Source organism: Choloepus didactylus, chromosome 8 (assembly GCF_015220235.1).
Source record: "Choloepus didactylus isolate mChoDid1 chromosome 8, mChoDid1.pri, whole genome shotgun sequence".
NCBI classification, from domain to species: Eukaryota; Metazoa; Chordata; class Mammalia; order Pilosa; family Megalonychidae; genus Choloepus; species Choloepus didactylus.
The window spans coordinates 103,262,102-103,285,905 of record NC_051314.1 but is presented as its reverse complement, the minus strand read 5'-3'; the positions used below and the strand labels follow the sequence as shown (position 1 = coordinate 103,285,905).

Below are 23,804 nucleotides of genomic sequence, written 5' to 3'. Positions count from 1 at the left end.
ACACATATTCAAAAGGCAAAAATACAGTCCAAACAACACTGTGAGAAGGCTCGTAAGATTCTCCTACCTCTCCTCCCACCCAAGTACCCGCCTTTGTTTAAATTAACAAATGATAAGCAAAAAGGAGAGATTGTGAAGAAGAGAAATGGTGATATTTTACAAGGGGTGCCAAAATGTGCACATCACATTATAGTCTACTAAGAAGCATGAATGACTTACCTTACACAACATTTTTACAGGTTCAGTTGTGACAGTCAATAATAGCACCCAAAATACATACTTCATGTGTATTTCTGTTTATATCATGTGCTCCTTGGGAGTGGGCATTATACCTTCCTCACCTTTGCATCCTAGGAATTCTAGTAAAATTTCTGGCACATAATGATAAATTAGGCATTTATTGAGCATCTATTAAGTATTCTAAATTTAGATGCAAAAATACTCTTAAAATGTAGGGTTTGCCATTCCCCCCCCCTCACTAAGCTACTCATTACTGTTTTATTAAAGGTAGAATATTAATCCTGTCTTTCTTTTATGAGAACAAGGTCTCTTTTTTTAAAAGAATTTTAAAGGTAGTCTTTACACTTCTCAATCAGATCTTTTTAATTGGGTACAAACGTATTTAGGACAAAATTAGATCCTTTGTCTTCTTATAAAGTAAGTTGAGTTGACAGTACAAGATTTGAGATATTTATTTCACATGCAGAATTCCATAGAAAGAACCCTAAGTTAGGGATAAAGAGAGGAAGTCTCCAGACTGTAATGTAAAACAAATAACATTTTCTCTGGGCCAAATTTTTTTCATACAAAATAAGATTATACTTTAAAGAGTAGATCCAGTTTGAAATAATAAAATGAATTTATCATTCATTCATTACCAACACATATACAATGTATATAATTCTCCAGGCAATTACAAACATTCCACAGCACATGAAGCCTAATTTATCTGTTATTGTCAGTGCCTATCCCAGGACCTAGTATAATAAAAAAATGTATACCTATTAATTTAAGATACTAGTCAGTGCCTACTGTAGGCTAGGCATACTCAGCAAGACAGAGGATAAAAAATAATATGCTGATAAGGAGTAAGATAGCTCTAAAGGACATAATCAGAGGGAGATGAAGGAATAAAGGTGGTATGTGTGTGTGCTTACATGTGTTTGCAGTTTCGTTAAGATTTAAGCCAATACATAAAGGATGAGAAGAGCCATATTTTCAAAAATCTGGAGGAACAGCGTTTTATGCAGAAGAGACTTCTGGGCTTAAGCCTGAGATATGCAAGTATGTGGCGGGTTGGGAGATCAGAATACAATCAGTGTGCTCAAACACAATAAGAAAGAAGGAGAGAAATAAGAAAGAAATGGAGAGGTCAGCGGGAGTAGGTCATGCATCACTCTGTGAAGATAAAGATCTATTACTTTGTAGGTCATAGAATTAGGAATAAAAACAACAACAACAAAAAAAAAACTAGCTAAACTCCAGTGAGCAAAAGACATCAGGGTTCTACAGTTCAATAAAACTAACTCCCATGTGTCCCTGCTTTCCCACATTGTTATTTTCACCTTCCTGGATGAGATATTATATTAGTGGGTTCATTACCTCCGAGCACACACAGGAAGGGAAAAACCAGTCACCTGATAGAAACAGCAGAGTCTATTTTATCTAAGCAAGTTTCTAAAGTCACCCTTTTACTAATTCAGTGTTCCTTGTAAAAGAAAGCTAGCCCTATACATTAGCCAGAACCTCAACTCTATATTTCTTCCCCTGTTTTAACAGCAAACTTGATCATGCTGTGGCCAGTCACAGCTAAAATAATAGGTGTGACTGTCATCATGGTAGTTGTGTCACCTCTGACATGGGTCTAATTCCTTCCTAAGTTCTTCTTTGCTCTCTTGATTCAAATTAATGTCTTTCCCTTAATGTTAGATGTTGTCAAATAGACAGACATAATAGAAACCTTCCGTGACTTCCTCGGTTCAAAGCTGAAAGAAACACCATCCCTCAAATCCTAAGATAATCTAAGAATGAACACATTTGTGTACTCTTCTATTAGATTTTTATAAGATAATATTTATGTACACTAGGAGTGTGCATGCCATTCCCATGTCCCCCAGTCTTTCAGTAAATGTCCCCAGCTCTGCCTGAGGCTCTTGCCCACCCTCCATCCCACCCAGGAGCAAGCCAGAAGTGTAGGAAGTGCTGAGGAATTCACAGCTCCTCTCCTGGCAGCCCTGGGAGTATGACTTTGGGGAATTGGTATACCAGTACCCAATCTCCCTCACCCCTTATATGGGGTAAGCATTCTGTGTGTATTTTGCATCATTGCCCAGAATTTCTCTCAGCATTAAGCTTTGGCCCCTCTTGGTGGTAGGTGGCCTAATAGCACACCCTCGATTAGCTGCCTTCCATTCCTCTCCACCAAGTCTTCCCTTCCCAAATGGTGATATCTAGTGATCCCTGAACAGAACACTGCATATGAATCCTTGTCTTGGAGTCTGCTTCTAAATGCAACATCAACAATTTTTTTTCAGTTGTGCCTTATGCCATGAAAGGGTATTACATGAAAGGGTACTACAATCAGTTAATATTTTTAAGTGTTAAAAGAAGTCCTTCTTCCTTCTCTTCTATTTTTATGTGGACAGACTTCTACCTAGTTCAACACACCAGTTAAAGACTCCCATGGAAGTGACTGCCATGGGTTCATGTTTATTGAGTGGAAAAACCTACCGTTGAAAAGCTGCAAAGGCAGGAGATCCATTCTTTCTTCTCTCTCTACTCCAGACCATTGTGAAGTGACCAGTCTGGACAAGCAGGTCTCTCCTAATGGCCCAAAATTTCCCTCAGGAGGGCTGCCTCAAATCTAAGGGTTGTAGGTGGATGCACAGAGTGTTAGCAAGGCTTTCTGGTTACGTATCAAGCATTGCAGTTCTCCGTTGGCTTTGAATATTAAAGTGGGCATTTTATAATCCATTTGTCCATATTCTTTTTCTCAGCTGATTCTGAACTTGCCTACCGCATGTTTGCTCCACTGACATGTGAAGGCATCTGTACAGCCTTATGTTTATTTAATCTCACTTAAAAAAAAACAGTATTGCTTCATGATTTGTTTTTCACTGAACATGAGAACCTTTCTTCAAAGGTTTCCATTTTCTTCTTTGTGAACACTAACTGCAAGTACACAGGAGACTGATAATTTATAACAACATAACTCTAATTCATAAGTAGGATATGCTAATATAGAACTTTTACCCCTCCTCCTCCTTTTCCCAAGGTCTTAAATACCTCTGAACACATCTCCCCTCATTGGGTTGTTTAGTGGTACTGCCACCTCCTACCTTTTCTTGGGTTCCTCTATGTTCCCACGAGCCCTGCTGGCTGTACAGCTGCTTCCACCTGCTATCAGCCAGTGAGCTCAGCTAGTTTGGTTCAATAACTTTTCCTATTGTCCTACTGGACTTTGTGTGGGGATGCAATGAGAGGTTGTGAAGGTTAAGACCAAGTTATTTTGACAGTGATTTCCTCCTACCTAAGGGAGACTCTCCAGCAGATGGCAACTTTCCATCTTACTCAGCATCTTCTCACCTGACAGAAATCCTCTGCTCCAGATGATGCCAAACCAGCACAGATCATCCCCTCTGTGATCCCTCCTGGGTGAGCAGAATAATAAGCATTTCCACAGACCTCTCTTGCTAAAACAAGCACTTGAATCTTCTGTAAGCGTCTTGCTAGGCCGCCATCTAATTAAGAGACAGATTTGGAAAGAGAGAGCTCGATCACGAAGTAAGCAACAAATGATTAACACTGAAGACATATATTTAAGTTCATACTTGCTTTGCAACAGAACAACTGCAGTCACTCAGTTTTGCCTGAGCTGATATAGAATATTGAATAAAAAAATCTGTCTCATGTAGCATGCCTTCATTTAGAGATGTGACATCTTTGTGAAGTGAAACCCATTGGCAGGAGAACAAGACAAGGAATATATATATATATTTTAGCTTATTTGCAATTTACTTTTTTAATGTTTTGAGTATGAAGATTACAGCAATATCGCTATGTAAGAATTCACAAAGGGAAATTCAGCCAGACATGATTTGTTGTCAAGACTTTCCTAATATAAACCAAAATCACATTTCCCTTCTACTACTACTACAAAGGGCTAAACTCACTTCCAACTTAAGACCACACTAATGTTGAACACTAAAGAATCTCTCTTCATACTTGACCCTCAGACAGGCCTATGGTGACATGTTTTCTACATGACTTTTTCTATCACTTTAGACTTTTGGCCAATTAAAGAAGGATAGTTTAATATTTTATAGCTCTATATATTTTTAGGCAAAATTAAATAAAAGTTATTTTACATTTATATAGTACCTTAATATTTATAAGACCCTTTACTCCAATCTATTGCAACAAAACTGTGAGGTGGATTATCACGCTGATTTCACAGATGGAAAAGCAAGAGCTCTGAAATTTTGATCTCATACCTCACACACAGAATTGGGACTCAAAACTAGATTGGACTCAAATCTTCTAGCTCTTTACTACACCAAAATCTCTCTTTTCTGAGGTGATCCCTTTCAGTGCTGCACATAATGCCTCAAAACCAAAAATTCCACTTCTCTCCAAGTTTGAAAAGATGAACTCATCTTTTACAAGGCCACACACATTCTCTCTGTTGGTTGGTAGTCAGGGAATTGGTACAGGTTGAGGGTGTTGACCAGCAGGCACATTTATTCAGAGGCTTTGACGTCAGCCGGTAAGTGAGTATTTGAGTCCTCACTCTCTGCCAGGGGATCTTCCAGCCCTGGGGGTAGAGCGGTGAGTGAGATAGAGCTCTGCATCCAAGGGCCTCACGTTCTAGTGAGTGAGATGTAGAAAATAATTACCTAAGACAATGTCAAGTACCACTGAGGTGCTACAGGGTGATTAAACTAGGGAGGGTAGAAAGCATGGAGGGCAGTCCTGCTGCAGCTACGTGGTCTGAGAAGGCAAGTGACATGATCTGAGAATAGAATGATGAAGAACAGGCGGCTCTAAGAAGACTGGAAGTTCTTTGTTCCAAGACAAAGAAAATAAAATGCACAACTCCTAAAAGCAGAACAAGTTGGTGTTTGAAAGAAGGCCGCGGTACCTGAAGGTTAACCAACAAGGGGGCAAAAGCAGGAAATGAGGTTGGAGAAGGTAGTAGAGGCCCAGTCATATAGAGCTTTCCAGGCCAGGGTAAGAAGCTCAGACTTTATACTAAATATAATGAAAAGTTAGTTTAGGATTATAAGCTTAGCCAAACTGATCTTAAATCCTAGCTTTGATTTTTATGAGCCATGGGATTTTAGCAAGCTACATAAATCTTTGAGCTGTAACCTCCTAATCTGCAAAATGAGGATAATAAAATCTCCTTCATAGGTGGTTGTGAAGAAGTGTGAAACTGCAATTTGACTCTAGGTAGCACACATGAACACTGTAAGCAGCGAAAGATATATGCCTGCCTTCTCCAAACTCATGAATTCCAAATACAAAACACATAAGGAGAAGGAAAACATACAAAGAAAATGATCTTGTGTAGTGAAAGAAACAAAAAACAAAGATCAACCCATTCTGATATTGTATTTTGATGTGGCTTTAAAAACTATAATTTAGCCCATTGGTCAGCAAACTATTGCCAGTAGGCCAATTCTTTGCCTTCTCTGCCTACCCCACCTTACCCGCTCCCCATTTTTTGGTATAATCCACAAGCTAAGAATGCTTTGCATTTTAAAATGTTGGTAGGGGTGTGGTGGGGTGGTGGCAAGAGAACAGTCCATAATAACACGTAACTTTTATATGACATTTAAGTTACATAAATAACACTCATTCTTTTACCTGTTGTATTATGGCTGCTCTGTGCTACAAAGCCAGAGTTGAGCCTGCAGGGCTTAAAATATTTGCTATCTGGCCCTTTATAAATAAAGTTTGCTGACCCTTGATCTAGCCTATCTACAATCTAAGTTGCCCTGTAGGAAAAATACAAAACAGCTCATTCTCTAGTCACTTGATGAGCTACAACAGGTAAATAAAACATAGCTTCCATCTTTCAGAACAAGGAAGAGCTAAATCAGATATGGCTTGATATTATTTCCAAGACATTCTCGACAACAATAAAGTATATGCTTACCTTCACCAGTGCTTCCCCATCTAGTGCAGCACAGATCTCAGAGGAAAACAGAGGTTCTGGGTCCCATGGGAGACATACTGGCCTCACTGCCAAGTTGTACTCCAGAGGAGAGCTCAGTTATATTAAAGCAACATCAGAGTCATAGCTCAGTATATCAAAGCCTTCATGTACCATGATGTGCTTTACCCTTGTCACCTGTATTGATGTCGAATGAAAGAATCACAAGAGAGTCATTCAGGGAGTCAAGTTATTTCCCTGAGTAATGGTCCAAAAGAAACCTTACATCTCTGTATTTCCATACAGCAACAATGAGCATGATTTTGTACTAAACTCAGGAGGATTATTCTTGTTTATACTTCGTAGGAATACATAAACCACCTTCTGAAGATCTATGGTCCTAGTGAAACAAAGCTATTGTGGACCTGTACACATGGACCTGAATTTATACTTCCTCATTTGCCTCACCGAATTCTCAAATTAAAATGTGTTTTCAAATTTCATCTTTAAATGTGGACATAAATGATAAATATGAAAGGGCACCAGGAGATTAATAACCAATTACACCTTTTAGCTAAAGGTGTCCCTGACTTGTGACATTTAGAGCATAGGCAGAATAACCTTTAAAATTATTTCTCATTGTTCAGCTACTTTGGAAAGCAATATGGTCGTTCCTCAAGAAGTTAAATATAGAATCACCATACAAACTGGCAATTCCACTTATAGGTATATACCCAAAGAAAGTGAAAACAGGGTTTCAAAGAGATATTTGTTAATGTTGAACAATATTCATAGCAGCATTATTTGCAATAGCCAAAAGGTAGAAACAACTGTGTCTATCAACTGATAATGGATAAACAAAATGGGGTACATACACACAATAGAATACTATTTAGCCAAAGAAAGAATGAAGTTCTCAATATGCTGCTACATGGAAGAAATTTGAAAACATTATTCTCAGTGAGCTAATCAAGATACCTAGGGACAGATATTATATGATATGAGTCATAAGAGATGACCAGAAATAGCAAATTTGCAGGGATAAAAAGTGAGTTAGAGGTTACCAGCGGATACAGGAAGGGGAAAGGGACAGTGCATGAGTGCATGTTTGGAAAAATATATACTTGTCACCTGTGCAGTTGGTTCCTTTGGGTTTCTATCATGGTCCCCAGCAATGACAGTCCAGTACAGTGGATTATTTTTCCTGTGGAAAGAAAAACGGTTTTTCATCTTTTGATCTGACCACATTTGGCACTATCAACATGTCCTGTTAGCCAGGTGCCACCCACTCCTGTGTGGGTGCCTCTGTGATCTGATGCCCACCAGGGAAGCCTCCCCACTCCTCATCTACCAGAGTTCTTTTTGTGTATTTTGCTCCCTTCTCTTGAACTTAAGATGTCACTGGAGCCGTTTCCAGAAATCACTAAGGGCTATTGTTACGTTAAGAAACAAGAAAAATTATAATTTGTTTTAATTGCACAGTGATATTAAGCATACAGGAAAAAAAAAATCACACAGGTAGCTTCTGGCCTGTTTTACTGCCAAAAAACAAACAAAAAGTATTCAAATGTCATACCACAGGAAAACATCCCAAATTATCATATTTTATTGACTCACCAAAATTGATGAAACTGAAATTAAAAAGAACTTTTGAGAAACAGGCAAAATTTACTTATGGTATTGGAAGTCAGGGCACTAATTACTTCTGGGAAGCTGAGAACTGGAAGAGGTGTGAGGGGAGCTGCTGAGTGTTGTTATGTTTTATTTTCTTGATCTGGGTGCTGGTTACATGGGTATTCACATTGTGAAAATTCTTTCAACTGTATAGTTGAGATTTGCATATGTTTTAAAGAATGATATACTTCAATAAAATGTTAAAAAAAAGTCAAGTCAACATCCACTTATTTCCCACATCAAGATCTAGCAGTTAAAAGAATATCCAAGGAAGGAATCTCTCAAATGTCACAAATATACTGTCACTTCTATTTAAAGATTCTTTCATTTTACAAAGCTGTTCCTTTAAGAAAATAAAGGCATTGAAATTATTTTTTAGTACGCTTTATTCAAAGAAGTTTATTAATGCACTTTGGTATCCTCTCTAGCCATAACCGTGCACATCTAAGTTCCTCCCTTAATGAACTTGGCTTTTTCAGGTGTTTCAAAATGCCATTTTTGAGAACACTAACTCAGGTGAAGTTCTTGGTGAGTACTTGCAAATGATAAGAACTCGACAATGTTAGCCATTATCATTGTCATCATCTGTCATGCGCTGTAAGGAAAGGATTAAATTCTACTTTCAAAGTCACCCACTAAATTACTTTGGTAGTAAAGAAACCATTATTCCTTAAAGCCACCTCACTTCTTCAAAGAGAAGATAACAAATGAAATTTAAAAATCATGGTAGAGTTAATAATGTAGATCACAAATTCTAGTGGAGCTTTATGTACTCAGCCATCAAATATCCTTTACTTTGGTAGAAAATACTGTGTGAGAAGACATGACAGAGCAACATATACTCCACAAGGTAACCAGGACTGAGAGGTTTCATTGTTCATAGTGGGATAATAATTCAGGATATCAATTGATGAATTTCTCCACTGCTTCTTTCTGTTTGCCCATAACCAAATTTCATCTTTCATATCCTTAGGGTCCCATTCCAAATTTAGACAATGGGACACTCATAATTTATTGCTTACTGCTTTGGGAGGAAAAAGAGTCACTACCACATTACAGAAAGAAAGTGGCTAAATTGAAAATATAACTTTTCATTTTGATATAAAAGAAATATTCCAATGCATAATTGCAAACTGAGTTTAACTCCCCAAAGTAAGTTAAAAACTCCACTTGAGCACATTCAGGTGTGCAGTTAGCAAACAAAGAACACCGTGTTTCCCTAAGTGTGATCCCAGGATCAGTAGCATCAACATCAACTGAGAACTTGTTAGATATACAAACTCTTTAGACCCACTCCAGACTTACCGAAACAGAAACTTTCCAGGTGATTCTAGTATGTGCTGCAGTTTGAGAAATAACAATAAATAAAGTAGCACCAGGGAAGCTATATGGGAGGTGGGACAATGTTGCTCTGTTAGTCATCCCTATTCTTGTCGTCTGTGCCAGTTTGAATGCATTTTGTACCCCAAACGCCATTATCTTTGATGTAGTCTTGTGGGACAGACTTTTGGTGCTGATTAGATTTGCTTGGAATGTGCCCCACCCAGCTGTGGGTGGTGACTCTGGTGGGATACTCCCATGGAGGCGTGGCCCCACCCATTCAGGGTGGGCCTTGATCAGTGAAGCCATATAAACATGCTGACTCAGAGATGAAACGGAGTGCAGCTGTGAGTGATGTTTTGAAGAAGAGCAAGCTTGCTAGAGAGGAATGTCCTGGGAGAAAGCCATTTTGAAACCAGAACTTTGGAGCAGACGCCAGCCACATGCCTTCCCAGCTAACAGAGGTTTTCCGGATGCCATTTGCCATCCTCCAGTGAAGGTACCTGATTACTGATGTGTTACCCTGGACACTTTACGGCCTTAAGACTGTAACTGTATAGCCAAATAAACCCCCTTTTTATAAAAGCCAGTCCATCTCTGGTGTTTTGCATTCTGCAGCATTAGCAAACTAGAACATCGTCTTTAGAGCACTACCCATTAATGCCAGTCAGCCTGACACCTAGTGACCTTCCAGCAGAAATGATGTCTGTCTCAACTCCTGGACTTTGCATATCTCTCTCACTTCCAAAGAATAAAGTATGGAAAACTGGGAAAGTAATTCTACAGTGGAAAAACGTGGCAAACACTAACTGGGTTAGGTGATCAAGGTTAATTAATGTTACCAGTGATAAAACATTTTACTAACATGTACCCTTGATGTAATGTGATAGGAATGGAATTTCACCTCTGTGGTCTTCATCTAAAATCCATTACCCAGTACAATCAAGAAAAAAAATATCAGACAAACCACAGTTGAGGGACATTCTACAAAATCCTTGACCAGTTGTCCTCAAAAGTGTCAAGGTCATCAAAAACAAGGGAAGTCAGAACAATTGTCACAGCCAAGAGGAGCGTAAGCAGGCATGACAGCTAAGTATAATATGATATCTGATGACAGAGGGAATAGCCACTGAGAACTGATAAGACCTTGAGACAGTAACAAGCTCAGTGTGGATGAGGAACAGAAAGGCTGTGGGGTCGGCTGGCTGTGAGCAAGTGGGGAAGTGGTCAAGTTGGGGGTGAAAATGGTAAGGGTGGGTTCTCAACCCAAGCTGCACGTCGGAAGCACCTGTGGAGCTTTTTAAACCAGCAGGTGTCCAGAACCTACTCACAAGTGATTGACTTAACTAGTTTGGACTGAAAATGAATTAATTAGTTATATACATATACACACATGGTTTAATCTGCAAGTCACAGAAGAAAGCAAACTACAATTCTATTTAAAGGTTGAAACCAAACAAAACCAAATAATACTTTTTTATTTGTTAGCGATACAGCCATGCTAAAACTTAAAATAAATGAGAGAGAGAGACAAAGAGAGAGGGAGGGAGAGAGAGAAGGAATTATTAATATAAAATTTAGAATAGCATTTACCTGTTAGGAGGGGCACAAGGGAATCTTAAAAGGTAACTGTAAAGTTACTTCCTAAGCTAAGTGTTGGGGACCCAGTATATTTTACAATAATTTTAAAAATTACCTATACTTTCATATCATGTAATAATTCACAATTTAAAAACATTTAATCAAAATTTTAGCTCACTCAGAGTCCAGTTATTAAGTGCTAGATTGTGTTTTCCACTTATATGAATGATATTTTCAGATGCTAAATCAATACACAGAAAGGTGCATAGTATGGTGAGATATGTGGAATTACTAACAACAAATACAATTATGGGCATTACCTTAAAAATTAAAGGGCCATGTAAGAGACATTTTCAAATACATGAAGGACTGTTATATGAAAGAGGAACTAGATTTGTTTTTTTGTTTTTTTGCAACTACAGTAAATTTAGACCAATAGATTTCTACAATAGGGAAGTAAAGTTTGGCTCTACATAATAATCTGAGCTATCTCCATAAATGGAATGAGCAATTGCAAAATTTGATGAACTTTTTTCTCACTGATATTTAAAGAGAAGATAGACGGCTATGCAGAATAAACACTTAAAAATTCCTGCTTAAGAATTCTTGAAGGCTTCAGTAACTGGACAATTAATTGTACTTGTATACAATGCCTGGGACATGTGCTAAGTTGGTTAGCAAAAAATCATTCATTTCACTCACGATTGTACACAGTGGGCTGCAGTCAGAATCCAAATTGGGTTGATAAAGATACCTCCACACTGGTGATCTCCTAGAAACCTCAAGCCCACCTGCCGTGGCCAGCAGTGGGGGCAGGCTTCCTCCCCTCCTGCAATTCGTCTGGAAAGCCACTGGGGACTGAACGGAGGGATTCCGCAGAGGTCTACAGCAAAGAAGATGAAACTAATGTCTCATCCAGACAAAATAACTAAGAAAACACTCATCCTCCAATGGCTTGCCATAGCCTAGAGTAGTAATTCCAAGGACCATCTCTGAGTTTACAAAGCTGCCCAGGTGACTGTGCTGGGCAATCATGTTTGTAGGTACTGGTCTACAGAATATTCATTCATTTATTCAACAAATATTTATTTAGAGCTTGCTAGCTGCCAAGCAGAATTCTAGGCATTTTGGTGTATCAGTGAATAAAACACAAAAATCCTGGCCCTCATGGAACTCACATTCTAAAAGGAAAAATTTCAAGTATGTTAGCAGAGCATACAAGGTTCTTCATCATGTATATTTTATTCAACCTCTTGTTCTCACTGTATGAAACCATTTACCCATCCTCAAACATGCCACATTTCCTCAGGCATTATAGAATTGTCAAATGCCTTTCCCTTTTCCAGAATACCACTGAGACTTGGCTCAAATGCTGTCTCCTCTGACTCCCAGGTTACAGGCAGACAACTCTTCTTACAGCTTCCCGTACAACTTTCTAGTCCACTCCCTCACCTAGAACACACTCAATACTTGCGTGTGGAGCAAAGAAAGACTGTCATATTTATCCATATGCTTTAGATTACAAGGAAGTTAAAAATGCCATTGTGAGTTAAGACTGATTGGCCCATTGCCCCCACAATGCATATATTAAATGCAGTCCAAGAAGATTTTAAATGTTAAATTTGTACAAAACAGGGCAAGAAGAAAGAATTTTTCTTAGTACTGTTTTCTTCCTATCATAAGCTTATTTCTTTTTCCCTCTATTTGTAAGAGCCTATTCACAACTTCAAACAAGATTCGTTGCTAGATGAGGCTTCTGAGAAGAGAAATCTAATCAATTAAGAAAGGTGAGTAAACAGATAGTAACAACATGGCCATCAACTTACCATAGGGAATAGCTTTTGCAGGAGGAAGAGGATTGGTTTTTGGAGGTGATGTCTGTCCAATCTTGTTTAAAGAGTCTATCAAACGAAAAGGTGTTTTTTTTTTAAATTTAAAATATTTAGCATAACATACACTAGCTGACCCTACTTGCTTACCTGCTTCAGTCATAAAAAACTATAATGCTGATCTCTCTAACACTACCTTTACTAAAAGTCCGAGCCCATAAATGTCATTTCTTTATCTCTCTTAATCTCCCTGTTGCCTCTGCCCCTTAAAGAACTTCTTCCTCCCTTGGATCCATGATGCTACTCTCCGGTTTCTTGATAGATCTACTTCCATCTCTTCTCAACCTCAGTATTGTTTTCCAGATCCTATTCTTGGGATTGAAATGATATTCTGCAAGGTACTTATTTAACTCTATGTTTATTCATTCACATGTAGATAACTTCCAAATTTCTATATTCAATCTGAATCTCTTTCCTGAATTCTAAGACTGCTAGATATCTCTACCTGGATTTTCCCACAAACTCATCCAAAGTACTATGTCTCAAATGGAACCAACTGATCTTGATTGACAGTCTACATATTTTTGTTCTCATGTTTCCCTATATCATTTAGCAACTCCACCTTCCATCAAGTCACCTAAGCTAGAAACCTGAAAATCATGCTGAATGTTCCTCCTTCACAGCTTCCTTCCCCAGCACACAGCTAACCAAGAAAGACACCTAGAATAAATTCTTATAGTGACTTGCTCACTGCTCCCTTTGCATGTAGATTCACCCCTAATTCCCCTATCTGTCTTCTGGAGTCAGAGGGACAAAGTTTTGAATTCCAGCTTCACCTCTTGAATGCCAGCCTTGTGTCTGTGGGAAAGTTAGCAATGTCACTAACCTTCAATTCCCTCATTTGTAAGAAGGGGGACAGTATATGCACTTTCTAGCTTGGTAAAGGAGGAATAAATGAGATAATGTGAAATGTTTAATCTATAATTGATAATTGTTAGCTAGCTCTCCTATCACTCTGGTGCTATACAATTCCCTGTGTCCATCATGATCTAATGCTTGCCTTTTCTGTCATTTCTTCCATCAATTCAGCAATATTGAATTACTTTTAATTTTTTGTACATCATCCATTCTTTCATTAGAATCTTTGCATGTGACGATCCTCTTGTCTGGGAAAGCAGTACTTTACACTCTTAGAGAGCTTAGAAACCTATAAAAATCCTCTCATGTCACAAAACAGAAGCAGACAATTTCTGAATCACATCTCTACTTTTCATACAGTGCTTGAAGACTTTGTGGGAGTAGATGCAGTTTCTTGTGCATCATGTCAGGTGCTTGTTGAAATACAGATTCCTGGGCCCACCACAGACCAATAGAATTTAAATCTCTAAAAATGGGCCCAAGAATCTGTATTTTTATTATGACACTCAGGTGATTCAAGTACATAAATGTACATAACCATGGCTAAATTATCCTCCCTATATATATTTCATTAGCAAAAATCACTCTTATATATGTTCATGCTCATCTGAGGGCAAAAAGGTAAATGTAGCCTTGAAGCCTCACAAATTATTTTCACCATCACTTTTAAAATGTATCACCATCATGTTACTAGGACTGAATATTGGGGTAGGGTTCGAGGTTCCACACAGTTTAGCTGTAAAAGGGTTTAGGAAAGTTTGATTTATAGTTTTAAAAAAATTGGAAAGCAGAGTTTAAATATCACACAATTAATTTTTTCAGCAACTTTGGTTTTCTTCAGCTTTGGTTTGTAGGCACACACTTATATCTCATGTGGTTTTAAGATAGCACTGTATTGTAATTTTACTTCACAGAAAAAGCTCCATAAATAGGATAAAGTTATCTGTTTCCTAGCATACACAGAAACCTCAAATGATTTTTAATTTGTAGACAAGTAGAGGTGGATAAAAGAAAAGCAAGCTTGTGTATTCTGCTTTCCAAGCAGAGGATGGCTAAACTTTACGTGAATAGGTGACCCTGACATCTCCTGCCTCACTTGGGCCCCACACTACGCATGGAGCCTTCTGGATCATGGGATCGTGCTTCCACTTACCTGCCTTTAATGTCTAAATAAATACTCCCATCAATACTCCTACTCTCCCACCTATGCTAATTAACACCAAGTTGAGAGACTTTAACTTCTAATACAGTGACTGCATGGCTAGAAATTGATTCTTCATACTCAGTGAATTTTTAGGTCATAACTGAAAGTAAATTTGAAGTTTTCATTCCATAAATTAACTTCAAGACCCAAGTAAAAAAGACAGCTTTTGATTACTTTTCATGGACAAAAATGAAAATATCAGGAGTAGAAAGAAGTAAATTCAAAATTTTACCTTAAAAAACTGCCACAAGTTTATTCAATGTTACTGTTTTTTGCTTTTTTCCCCAGGGACTTCCTTTTCACCTTCCAAGTATTCAGAAGATTCTTTAAATATTTCGTTTCTCTTAAAAACTTGGCTGGCAAATCAGCTGCTGGTTTACAGGTTTTAAAACTAGTTTTATGGTGCTGTTAGTTCCCAGTTCAAAAGAATTTCAGATTCTTGCTATACAAATAATACCCAAGGAAAACAGCCAATGCTGCCACTACCTGGTTTTGGTGTAAAACTTTCCACAGTAAGGCTACAGGATGGAATTTTACCCACCTAACTCATGCTTCTTTTCTGGATCACCAAAAATCGTAACGGCATCATAATTACAGTTTTCATTAAATTCAACAGTAAAGTCCTCAAATGCCAACTGTACAAATTATAAACATAAACAGAGAAGTGGTCAAGGAAGAGAAAGAATAAAGTTAAAAAGTTTCCTTCTGTGAATTAAAGGACTCTCTGTCACACCCTCATATGCTCTTGAAGGAAGTAAATAATTGCAGCCTCTTTGTAGGGCAACAACTACCGGGTTTAAATGGACAAAACTGACCCAGCAATCCTATTTCTGGGAAATTATTTACACCCACCCATGTCCAAAATTAGTGACACAGAGATGTTCACAGCCACACTGCAATTAAGGACAAAAAGTAAAAACTGCCTTAATAGGGAACTGGTTTAGTAAATTACGGAACATCACACAATGTAATTTTATGTAGTCATTAAGAAGAGCTCTGTAGGCTCATCTGGAAAAGATCTTTGAGATATTTTTAAGTGGAAAAGCACTGCCAACCTATATAAATTCTCACATCTTGATAAATGCTCAGAACACTCTCCAAGGATACCCTAGAAACTTAGTGCTTACCTCCAGGGATAGGATGGCAGTTTGGTAAAAAGGCTTACTTTTCTTTGTATATTCTTTTAACTGCTGAAACTTTTTAAACCACATATATGGATCCCTTTTTAAAGTAAAAAAAAAAAAAAAAAAAAAAAAAAAAGGCAAATGGCAACTTCTGGTCACAGTGGCAATTTAACTGTCCACATGAAGTAAGTACTGCCTGATTAACATAGCTAAGTTCTACATCAAGTAAAGATTTCCTTAGTTGCTTACCTTTATAATGTGTTGCTCTGGGGCATGAATGAACCAATGACACTTTGCATTCCTGGGATATAAGTCAGGATAATTGGCAGAGTGAATCATCCCTTCTTTCACCAACATAGCCACACTCCCACAACCTGAATCTGCAGATGTATTGGAGAAACCAAAAGTGAATGGCCAAAGGCATTTCCTCTTCCTCATCCTCAAGTGAAAAAAAAAAATAGCAGGAAATTAAATATCTGAATTACTTACGTAAAGTAAGCTCAAAGCCGCTGCCACTATTTTCTGTGTCAAACAAAAGTGATGGTGGCTTCATTTGTCTGTCAGCAATGGTGAGGGCAATCTATCTCCACAGACCTTACCTTAAGAGGAAAAAGATTGAAATAAGACTATTAAAAAGTAATGGAAAGAAGCTTATATATTTTTGTTTTCCTAACACTTTCCTTGAACTCTCTGTTCCAAACAAATTAATTAGTGGTCCCTTCACTCCACATTCTCTGCTTTAATATTTTAATGTTTTTACTTATCCATTCACTTTCTCACCGCCAAGTCTCAAATGTCCAATTCTACTCACTCCTTAAGCCCTAATGCAAAGGCCAATTCTCCTATCAATTTTTCCAGATTCCTATGGGAAACAAGACCTACTTTTTTCCTTTATTAAAAAACAGCTTTGAGATGATATACCATACAATTCACCCATTTAAAGGGTAGAATTTAATGGTTTTTAGTATATTCACAGATATGTATACCATCACCCCAGCCAATCTGAAAACATTTTCATCACTTCAAAAAGAAACCCCAAATCCTCTTAGCTATCACACATCCCCCTCCACAACCCCAACCTGCCACCTTAGGCATCTGCTACTCTACTTTTTTTCTCTATACGTCTCCCTATTTTGGGCTTTCATATGAATAAAATCACATAATATGTAGGCTTTTGTGACAGGCTGCCTTCACTATGCATAATGTTTGAGGTTCTCCCATGTCTTAACATTCCTTTTTATGGGTGAATAATATTCTGTTGTGTGGATATATCACACTTTGTTTATCCATTCATACACTGAGGTACATTCAAGTTGTTTCTACTTTTGTGGCTATTATAAAACATCCATATACAGGTTTCTGTGTGAACATTTGTTTTCATTTCTCTTGGGTATATAACTAGAAATGGAACTGTTTGGTTATATAACAACTCTATATTTAATTGTTTAAGGAAGGAGATAATGTTTTTCAATCACAATACATTTCCTACTCTTATATCATTTCCTACTTTGTGATGCACTTTTAGTTACCTCACCAGATTTCAAGTTCATTAAGGGTAGAAATTTTTGTCTAGCACGATATATGATGTTCAACTTTTAATGAGTTATTTGAAAGAAACACTGCATGGCTATATAGCAGGACTTAAGCATGATATCATTTATTCAATATATATTGCAACACCTGACACAATATATTGTACATAGTATATTGCTAAATATTTATGAAGAGACATTTGTCCTAAGCACTGGCCTTCTGGAGACCTAAAGATCTACCAGCTGTAGAGAACTGCTATCATGCTTAATTACTTCAACTGTAGTAATATATCAACTATGCGTATATGGCTTTTAAGAGATATTTGATAAAAGAAATTTAATGACATGGAAATTTATCATATCATGATAAAAAGTCCATTATATAACAAAGTACAGTACAGTTCAAAGTGTGTATGGTTAGTACATGTACATGGATATATATACATCAAAATGCTAACAGTGGTTATCTCTGGGTGGTAGGGCTATAAGTGGTTCATATTTTCTTCCTTTTGCTCATCTCCATTTATCAAATCTGAAAAATATGTGCCCCTTTGATAAAAATGAAAGGAAGCTTTCTGACACTTGCGACATCAATTTCAGTCAATATTCTGTTGTTAAACTTGAGGAAGGAATGTGTTATTTGGCACCCAACTTGAAAAACACTGAAGAGAAAGATCAGTCAACATGCTCTGCACCATTTCCACTCCCCCCACCCCCTTTAAGAGAGGCACAGTATGCAAGAAAAAATATTTGCGTTGTGTACAAAAATGTAGTTTTAGATCCTTTAGCACTTCTTTGGTCTCTTAGATACTCTAAAATGACAAATGAAAATAAACATGACATACTTACTAATAAGCACTCCTTTGCTTGATTGTAAAGATACATAGTCATGATCACATGTCACTTGATTTTCTACATCTAAGCTTGTAAACTTTATCAGGATAATTTTATCTTCTGGTATTATTATTTTCCCCTTACACAAGATGGGGATGGGGAGGGTGGAAAATATAATAAATGGAAGAATCAAATTTGAAAAATAACTTCTAATATCTGTGTTTTAAGCTCATTAACTCACCAATAATAAAATTTTATGGGGTATTAGAAAACAAAAGGCAATGAGAATTCTTTATGATACCATCTTATTTATGCTCAAATTGCTGACATTTATCCAACAAATAAATGAGTATTAATTAGCAATAACCAGAAACTATACTTTTAATTTCATTGATTATAAAATGCTAGAATTTTGTCCATAAATTAAAATAATGTGAGATTCAGGTCTCTGTTCTGAGTTATTAGTCTAACTGAAAATTCATTATATTTACCTGGCAGCTGAATTACAGATTGAGAATTCTTATGAATTATGGTTTGACCATACAATAACCCTTAACTAGCTACATCCTCCAAGTTCAGTTTATGCCACAGTTCCTGGGTTTCAGTGTCATTTTACTAAGTCCTAGTAAGGTCAGAACCATGTTTCAACATTTCGAAAGCAATCTTACATAATTTAACCTATAATCCTTTACATTTATTTTCCTAAATGAATTTGTATTATTATTTAAGAAAAGAAACCATAGAGGGCTATAAATCCTTCTTCCTTGCCTAACTTCATCATTTTAATGCAAAGCAATCTTATCTAGAATATAACATGTCAGAATGAACTCCTTTCCAAAAACTCATTTTTTTATCAACATCCTTAAAATTGCTAACAGTACCACTGCCCTGTAACTAGTAAGAGATGTTATCCAACTTTTTTTTTTTTTAAGATCCAGTTTCCAAAAACTAAATTCCAATAATTTCTACCAAACATCCCCTCCTTAATTTCTTGGTCTTTTTCTATTGAAGTTCATCATCCATAAAATAGATGTAAAAATAAGCTGCCTAAATTATTAAGTACTTCATTTTAAAAAGTAATTACCTGCAAAAATTATTAGAAATCTTACTTTTCTAAGCACTTCAATTTAAAAAGTGCTCCACCTCCATCATCCTTCTTGAGACTCACCACCCCTCAGAGGTAGGCAGGAAAGACATGACTCCTTTTCCAAATGGGAAAACTGGCATCAATGTTAAAAGCCTTATGTCTCTTACAGAACAGAAACTGTAGTTCAGTCTTCATGATTTCAAAGGCTAGTACTTTCCCCTGTTGTCAAATCATCTTCTGTCTCAAAATGTCTAACTCAGATGAAAGCAGATTTTTACGTCATATACCAACACTGACTTATTGTTAGTGATTATTGTATGCAGGAAGATTCTGAGGTTTAGTCAAAGTAAGTAATAGCGGGGTGCCAAAATCAATCACTGATTTATTCATTCAAACATCGCGGGTGTGCGAGCGTGTGTCTGTGTGTCAGGAGCTGTCCTAGATTCTGGTCAGCACGATGCCTCCCATGGGTATCGGGGGAAGAAGACAGCCTGTGTGCTATCTGCCATTTCTGAGAGTCTAGCTACCACTTACCAAAATAAAGACGGGCTTCTAGGATCTGTAACTCCCTGTTCCTTCTCCACATTATTTCTTTCTCCCTTATCGTTATCTGAAATACTCCATTTGAAATTTACAAGACCTTTTCGCCATTCAAGGCTGGTTAATATGCTGTGGAAGTTAGCATGCTGTGACATGCTCTAATTAGGAGAACTGGCTCTATAACGTATTACATTTCTAAAATACTTATCTTTTCTTTCACCTTTAAACATTTCTAAAATCAGAATGCATTTTACAGTTAATGGAGTCTTAAAATTGCTGGAGGCCTAGATTCAGAGAATTCTTTGGGGGTGGGAGGGTAGGTGGGATATGCTTCTGTCAGTCACCTAGAGGCACTGCCAGCTTCATCCTACTTTAATTTTCTGCTAGAGCTGTTTCGGACTATACTAGTGGTGTGGATTTAGACTGTAGACCTGCCTGAGTAGTAGCTTCTGATTCAAATTCTCGGAGAAGATTTTTTCACCCTTCCCTACATCCAGTGCCAAGATTGAGGCATGTAAATTTCTATGTGAGTGGGTTTACATCTTATTTATCCTTACACTGAAGGTGTAGCCTTTGGTGCTCCATCTTTATATAGGTATCTCCCAATCCTGGATATGTTGTTTTTTAAATATATTTATACATATAATGAGGTAATTTGCAACCAATTTATCTTATGTGTTGAAATACAGTACAAATTCACACTAATACTGACTGGGTTGTAAATGTCACTCAGTCTTTTTATTTATTTCTAGGTAACTACTTATTTTACAGTCCCTATAAGCTATCTTCTTAATCATGTAATCTCCCAACTTCATCCCCTCAACTTGAAGCAATGGAAATCTCTTGGTTACTAAGATGATATCTAATATAAGTCCTTTCAACTTTCCTACTGATTACCTTTATTTTTTGTTGCTTCTTCAGGAATGAGATTATTTTTCCTTCTTTCCAAGGCTAAATATTTATTTGTTGTGTTCTCATGAAACTTGCATCACACTCCCATGTGTATCTCTTGACTTTTCACTCATACTCTCACATCTGTCCAAATGAAGAAAATGCTTTGCATGACCCTACAACTCAAAGCCATGGTGTCATCTTTCTCTTTCTTTGTAGTGCTGAGCAGTATTCCTCTTCTCAGACAATCAGACAATGGTAGCTCCAGTATTCCAATAGCTGAGGTAAAAACCCTGCTGTCACTTATGAACTTCTCTCTTATAAGCCAAATTTAACTCACTAGCAAATCCCTTGGCCCTATCCCTTCTCACCACCTCTACTGCTACAAACCTGGTCAAAGCCATGGCAGTGTCTTATCTGGACTGTTGCAGTAGCTGGTCTCCAAGATTTGGGGCTTGTCCGTTTACAACCTATATCCAACACTACTGCCAAAGTGATCCTTTAAAAACGTAAGTCCGTTTCAAGCCTATTTGCCTTCAACAACTCTGATACTTATAATCCCATTAACAAACAATCATCACCCCTAAAAAAAGGGGTTGTTTAAAGGCATGTATTCCACAGATTAGCACTGCAAATATAGATAAGTGCTTGCATGACATACTTTTAAGGCATGACACTAGTACAGAGAATTGAAAACAGAACGGTATATGGGAAAAATCTACCTATTGTATAATCGTATACTAGGGATTCTAATTAACAGCAATACCATACTAGTACCACACAAATACTAGGGACAAATAATTAAGGGCTAAAAAGAGCTACTAGGTGTTTTGGGTCCTGAGGATTGTTTAAAATGGGGAGTGATGGTAATGTGAGATATGGATGGATTATTGTGGACATAACATATGCTATGTGAACTTCGGAATCCCCCACTTTATAAGTCAAGCCCTCAATCTTGAGGCTTGCTCTGGTGAAATGCATAGTTGTAAAGGGGAGGCTGAGCCCACCTATAATTATGCCTAGGAGTCAGCTCCAGAGAACTTCTTTTGTTGCTTAAATGTAGACTTTCTCTCATTAAGCCTAACTCTGCAAATAAATTCACCACCCTCCCCTCAATGTGGGACAGGCCCACCCCACCCACCTGCCCCGATGAATAAATCTCCCTGGCAATGTGGGACATGGATTCTGGGAGTGAGCCTGACCCTGACCCTGAGAATGCCTTTTTGACCAAAAGGGTGAAAAGAAAGGCAATGAAATAAGATTTCAGTGGCTAAGAGAATTCAAATAGAGTCAAGAAGCTGTCCTGGAGGTTACTCCTATGCAAGCTTCAGCTAGATACGCCAAAAGACCACAGTATGATAATAGTCTCAAAAACCCCAAAGAATACCCAGATCCCTATCTGAGACACTACAAAAGTTTCACACACTAAGTTTATTCCTCAGAAACTTAAATTCTTTAGGGTACTCCTATGCCAGCTAAGTCTCCAAACCCAGAGGCAATAGCCTCTTCAAGAACATCAACCAGAAGTGTCCCCTTTTCCCATAATGTTGACACCCCTTTTCAACATGAACAACTAAGGTGGTCACTGCTAAGACTCCCTGAAGATCAGGAAAATGATTAAACTGGAGGAAGGGATAGCAACAAACAAGATGGGATTTAACAAAGGATTATGAATACTCAATCTCTATATAATTTTCTTCTTCTTAGTTGCTAGGGTATGAGAATAACTAGAAGGAAATAAATGAAATGGTGGAACTGTAACCCCAACAACTTTAAAATTTGTTTTCTAAACTACTTGTTAAATAGTACTTGGAAAGTTATCACTTCTATGTATATATGTTATATTCTACAATTTAAAAAATGTAAGTCCAATCATGTCCCTTCTCTACTATGACGGATGCCCATCTCATTCAGAGTAAAATCCAAAGTCCTCATTTCCTTTAAGGCCTAAATAATCTAACCATCTGCTAATCGCCTAATCACACCTACTTCCCCCCTCTTACTCAGCTCTAGCTCTTCGGTCTCCTTGCTGTTCCCCAAATATACCAAAAGTGTTCCTGCCTCACACTTGCCATGCCTTCTGCCTGGAATGTTCCTTCCCAAGCTGACCATATGATTTCCTTCCTCACCTTACTCAAGACTTTGCTCAAGTATCATCTTTATAATGATGTCTTCCCTAACTACTTTCTCTAATATTGTACCCCCCAGCAATAAACCTTTGCCTCTTTCTTGCTTTATTTTTCTGCATAGTACTTACCACCACCTATTGCATGTAACTTAATTTTTATATTGTTCCCACTCACCACTTTCCAAATTGTTCCACAAGGGCAAGCAGTTTTTCTTCTTCACTCACTTGCCGCATTTCTAGTACCTAATTAAAGGATACTTGGCACATTCAAAGGCCTCAGTAAAAATGCATTGACTATTTGGTGAAAGAAAGATATCAAATATTTCACAACCACTTAATGCATTATGAATACATCTACTTCTACAATTTTACTAAATCAGCTCTCAAATTTTGAATTGCCATATTCAATGGCATTTTAACTGAACTCATTTTGACTTCTGCAATATCCAACACTAACTACCCTCTTTGTCTTCAACTTTCTTGCAGAGATCTCTGCAACACTTCCTTGTCTATCTTGAGACACAGATTCTGTGTACTTAAGGGTAAATTGGCTGTCATTTGCATGCCTCTTATCCGACATATAATGCTTTCTAGATTCTCATCCATGACCACCCATTCACTGCTGAACATCTACTTATCCAGGAAATTCATTGCCTCCTGAGGCAAGTCAGTCAGTTTTGGAAATCTCTCAAATTAGAAACTACTTGCTATTGGATTGAAATCTGCCTCTTTCTAACTTCGACCCATAACTCCTAGTTCTTAGCTCTCAGAACAAGTCCAATTCTGCCTTTCTAATAAACCTTCAGCTAAATCTACACAGCTCCATGCTCCTCTCAAAGCTGCTTTGAACCAAAAATATCTCTAGTTCTTCCAAACCCTTCCTCACATTTTTTTTCCAAATTTCTTTACATCTTGGCCATTGACCTTCAGATAAATTCTACCTTATCAGTGTCCCTCTCCAAAGATTGTACCTAGAGACCCTTTG

The 23,804-nt window shown here is 37.5% G+C and overlaps 1 protein-coding gene across 1 annotated transcript in view; it reads right to left on the bottom strand.

The window, feature by feature from the left end:
* OVCH1 (ovochymase 1) overlaps nt 1–23,804 on the bottom strand; it is a 76,578-nt gene that overhangs the window by 45,795 nt on the left and 6,979 nt on the right. Inside the window, 9 exon segments of the mRNA XM_037846485.1 lie at nt 3,586–3,740; nt 6,161–6,187; nt 6,190–6,355; nt 7,289–7,361; nt 11,435–11,615; nt 12,559–12,633; nt 15,225–15,318; nt 16,057–16,187; nt 16,297–16,406. Of these exon segments, the coding sequence (XP_037702413.1) occupies nt 3,586–3,740; nt 6,161–6,187; nt 6,190–6,355; nt 7,289–7,361; nt 11,435–11,615; nt 12,559–12,633; nt 15,225–15,318; nt 16,057–16,187; nt 16,297–16,360 (966 nt within the window). The 5' untranslated portion in view covers nt 16,361–16,406.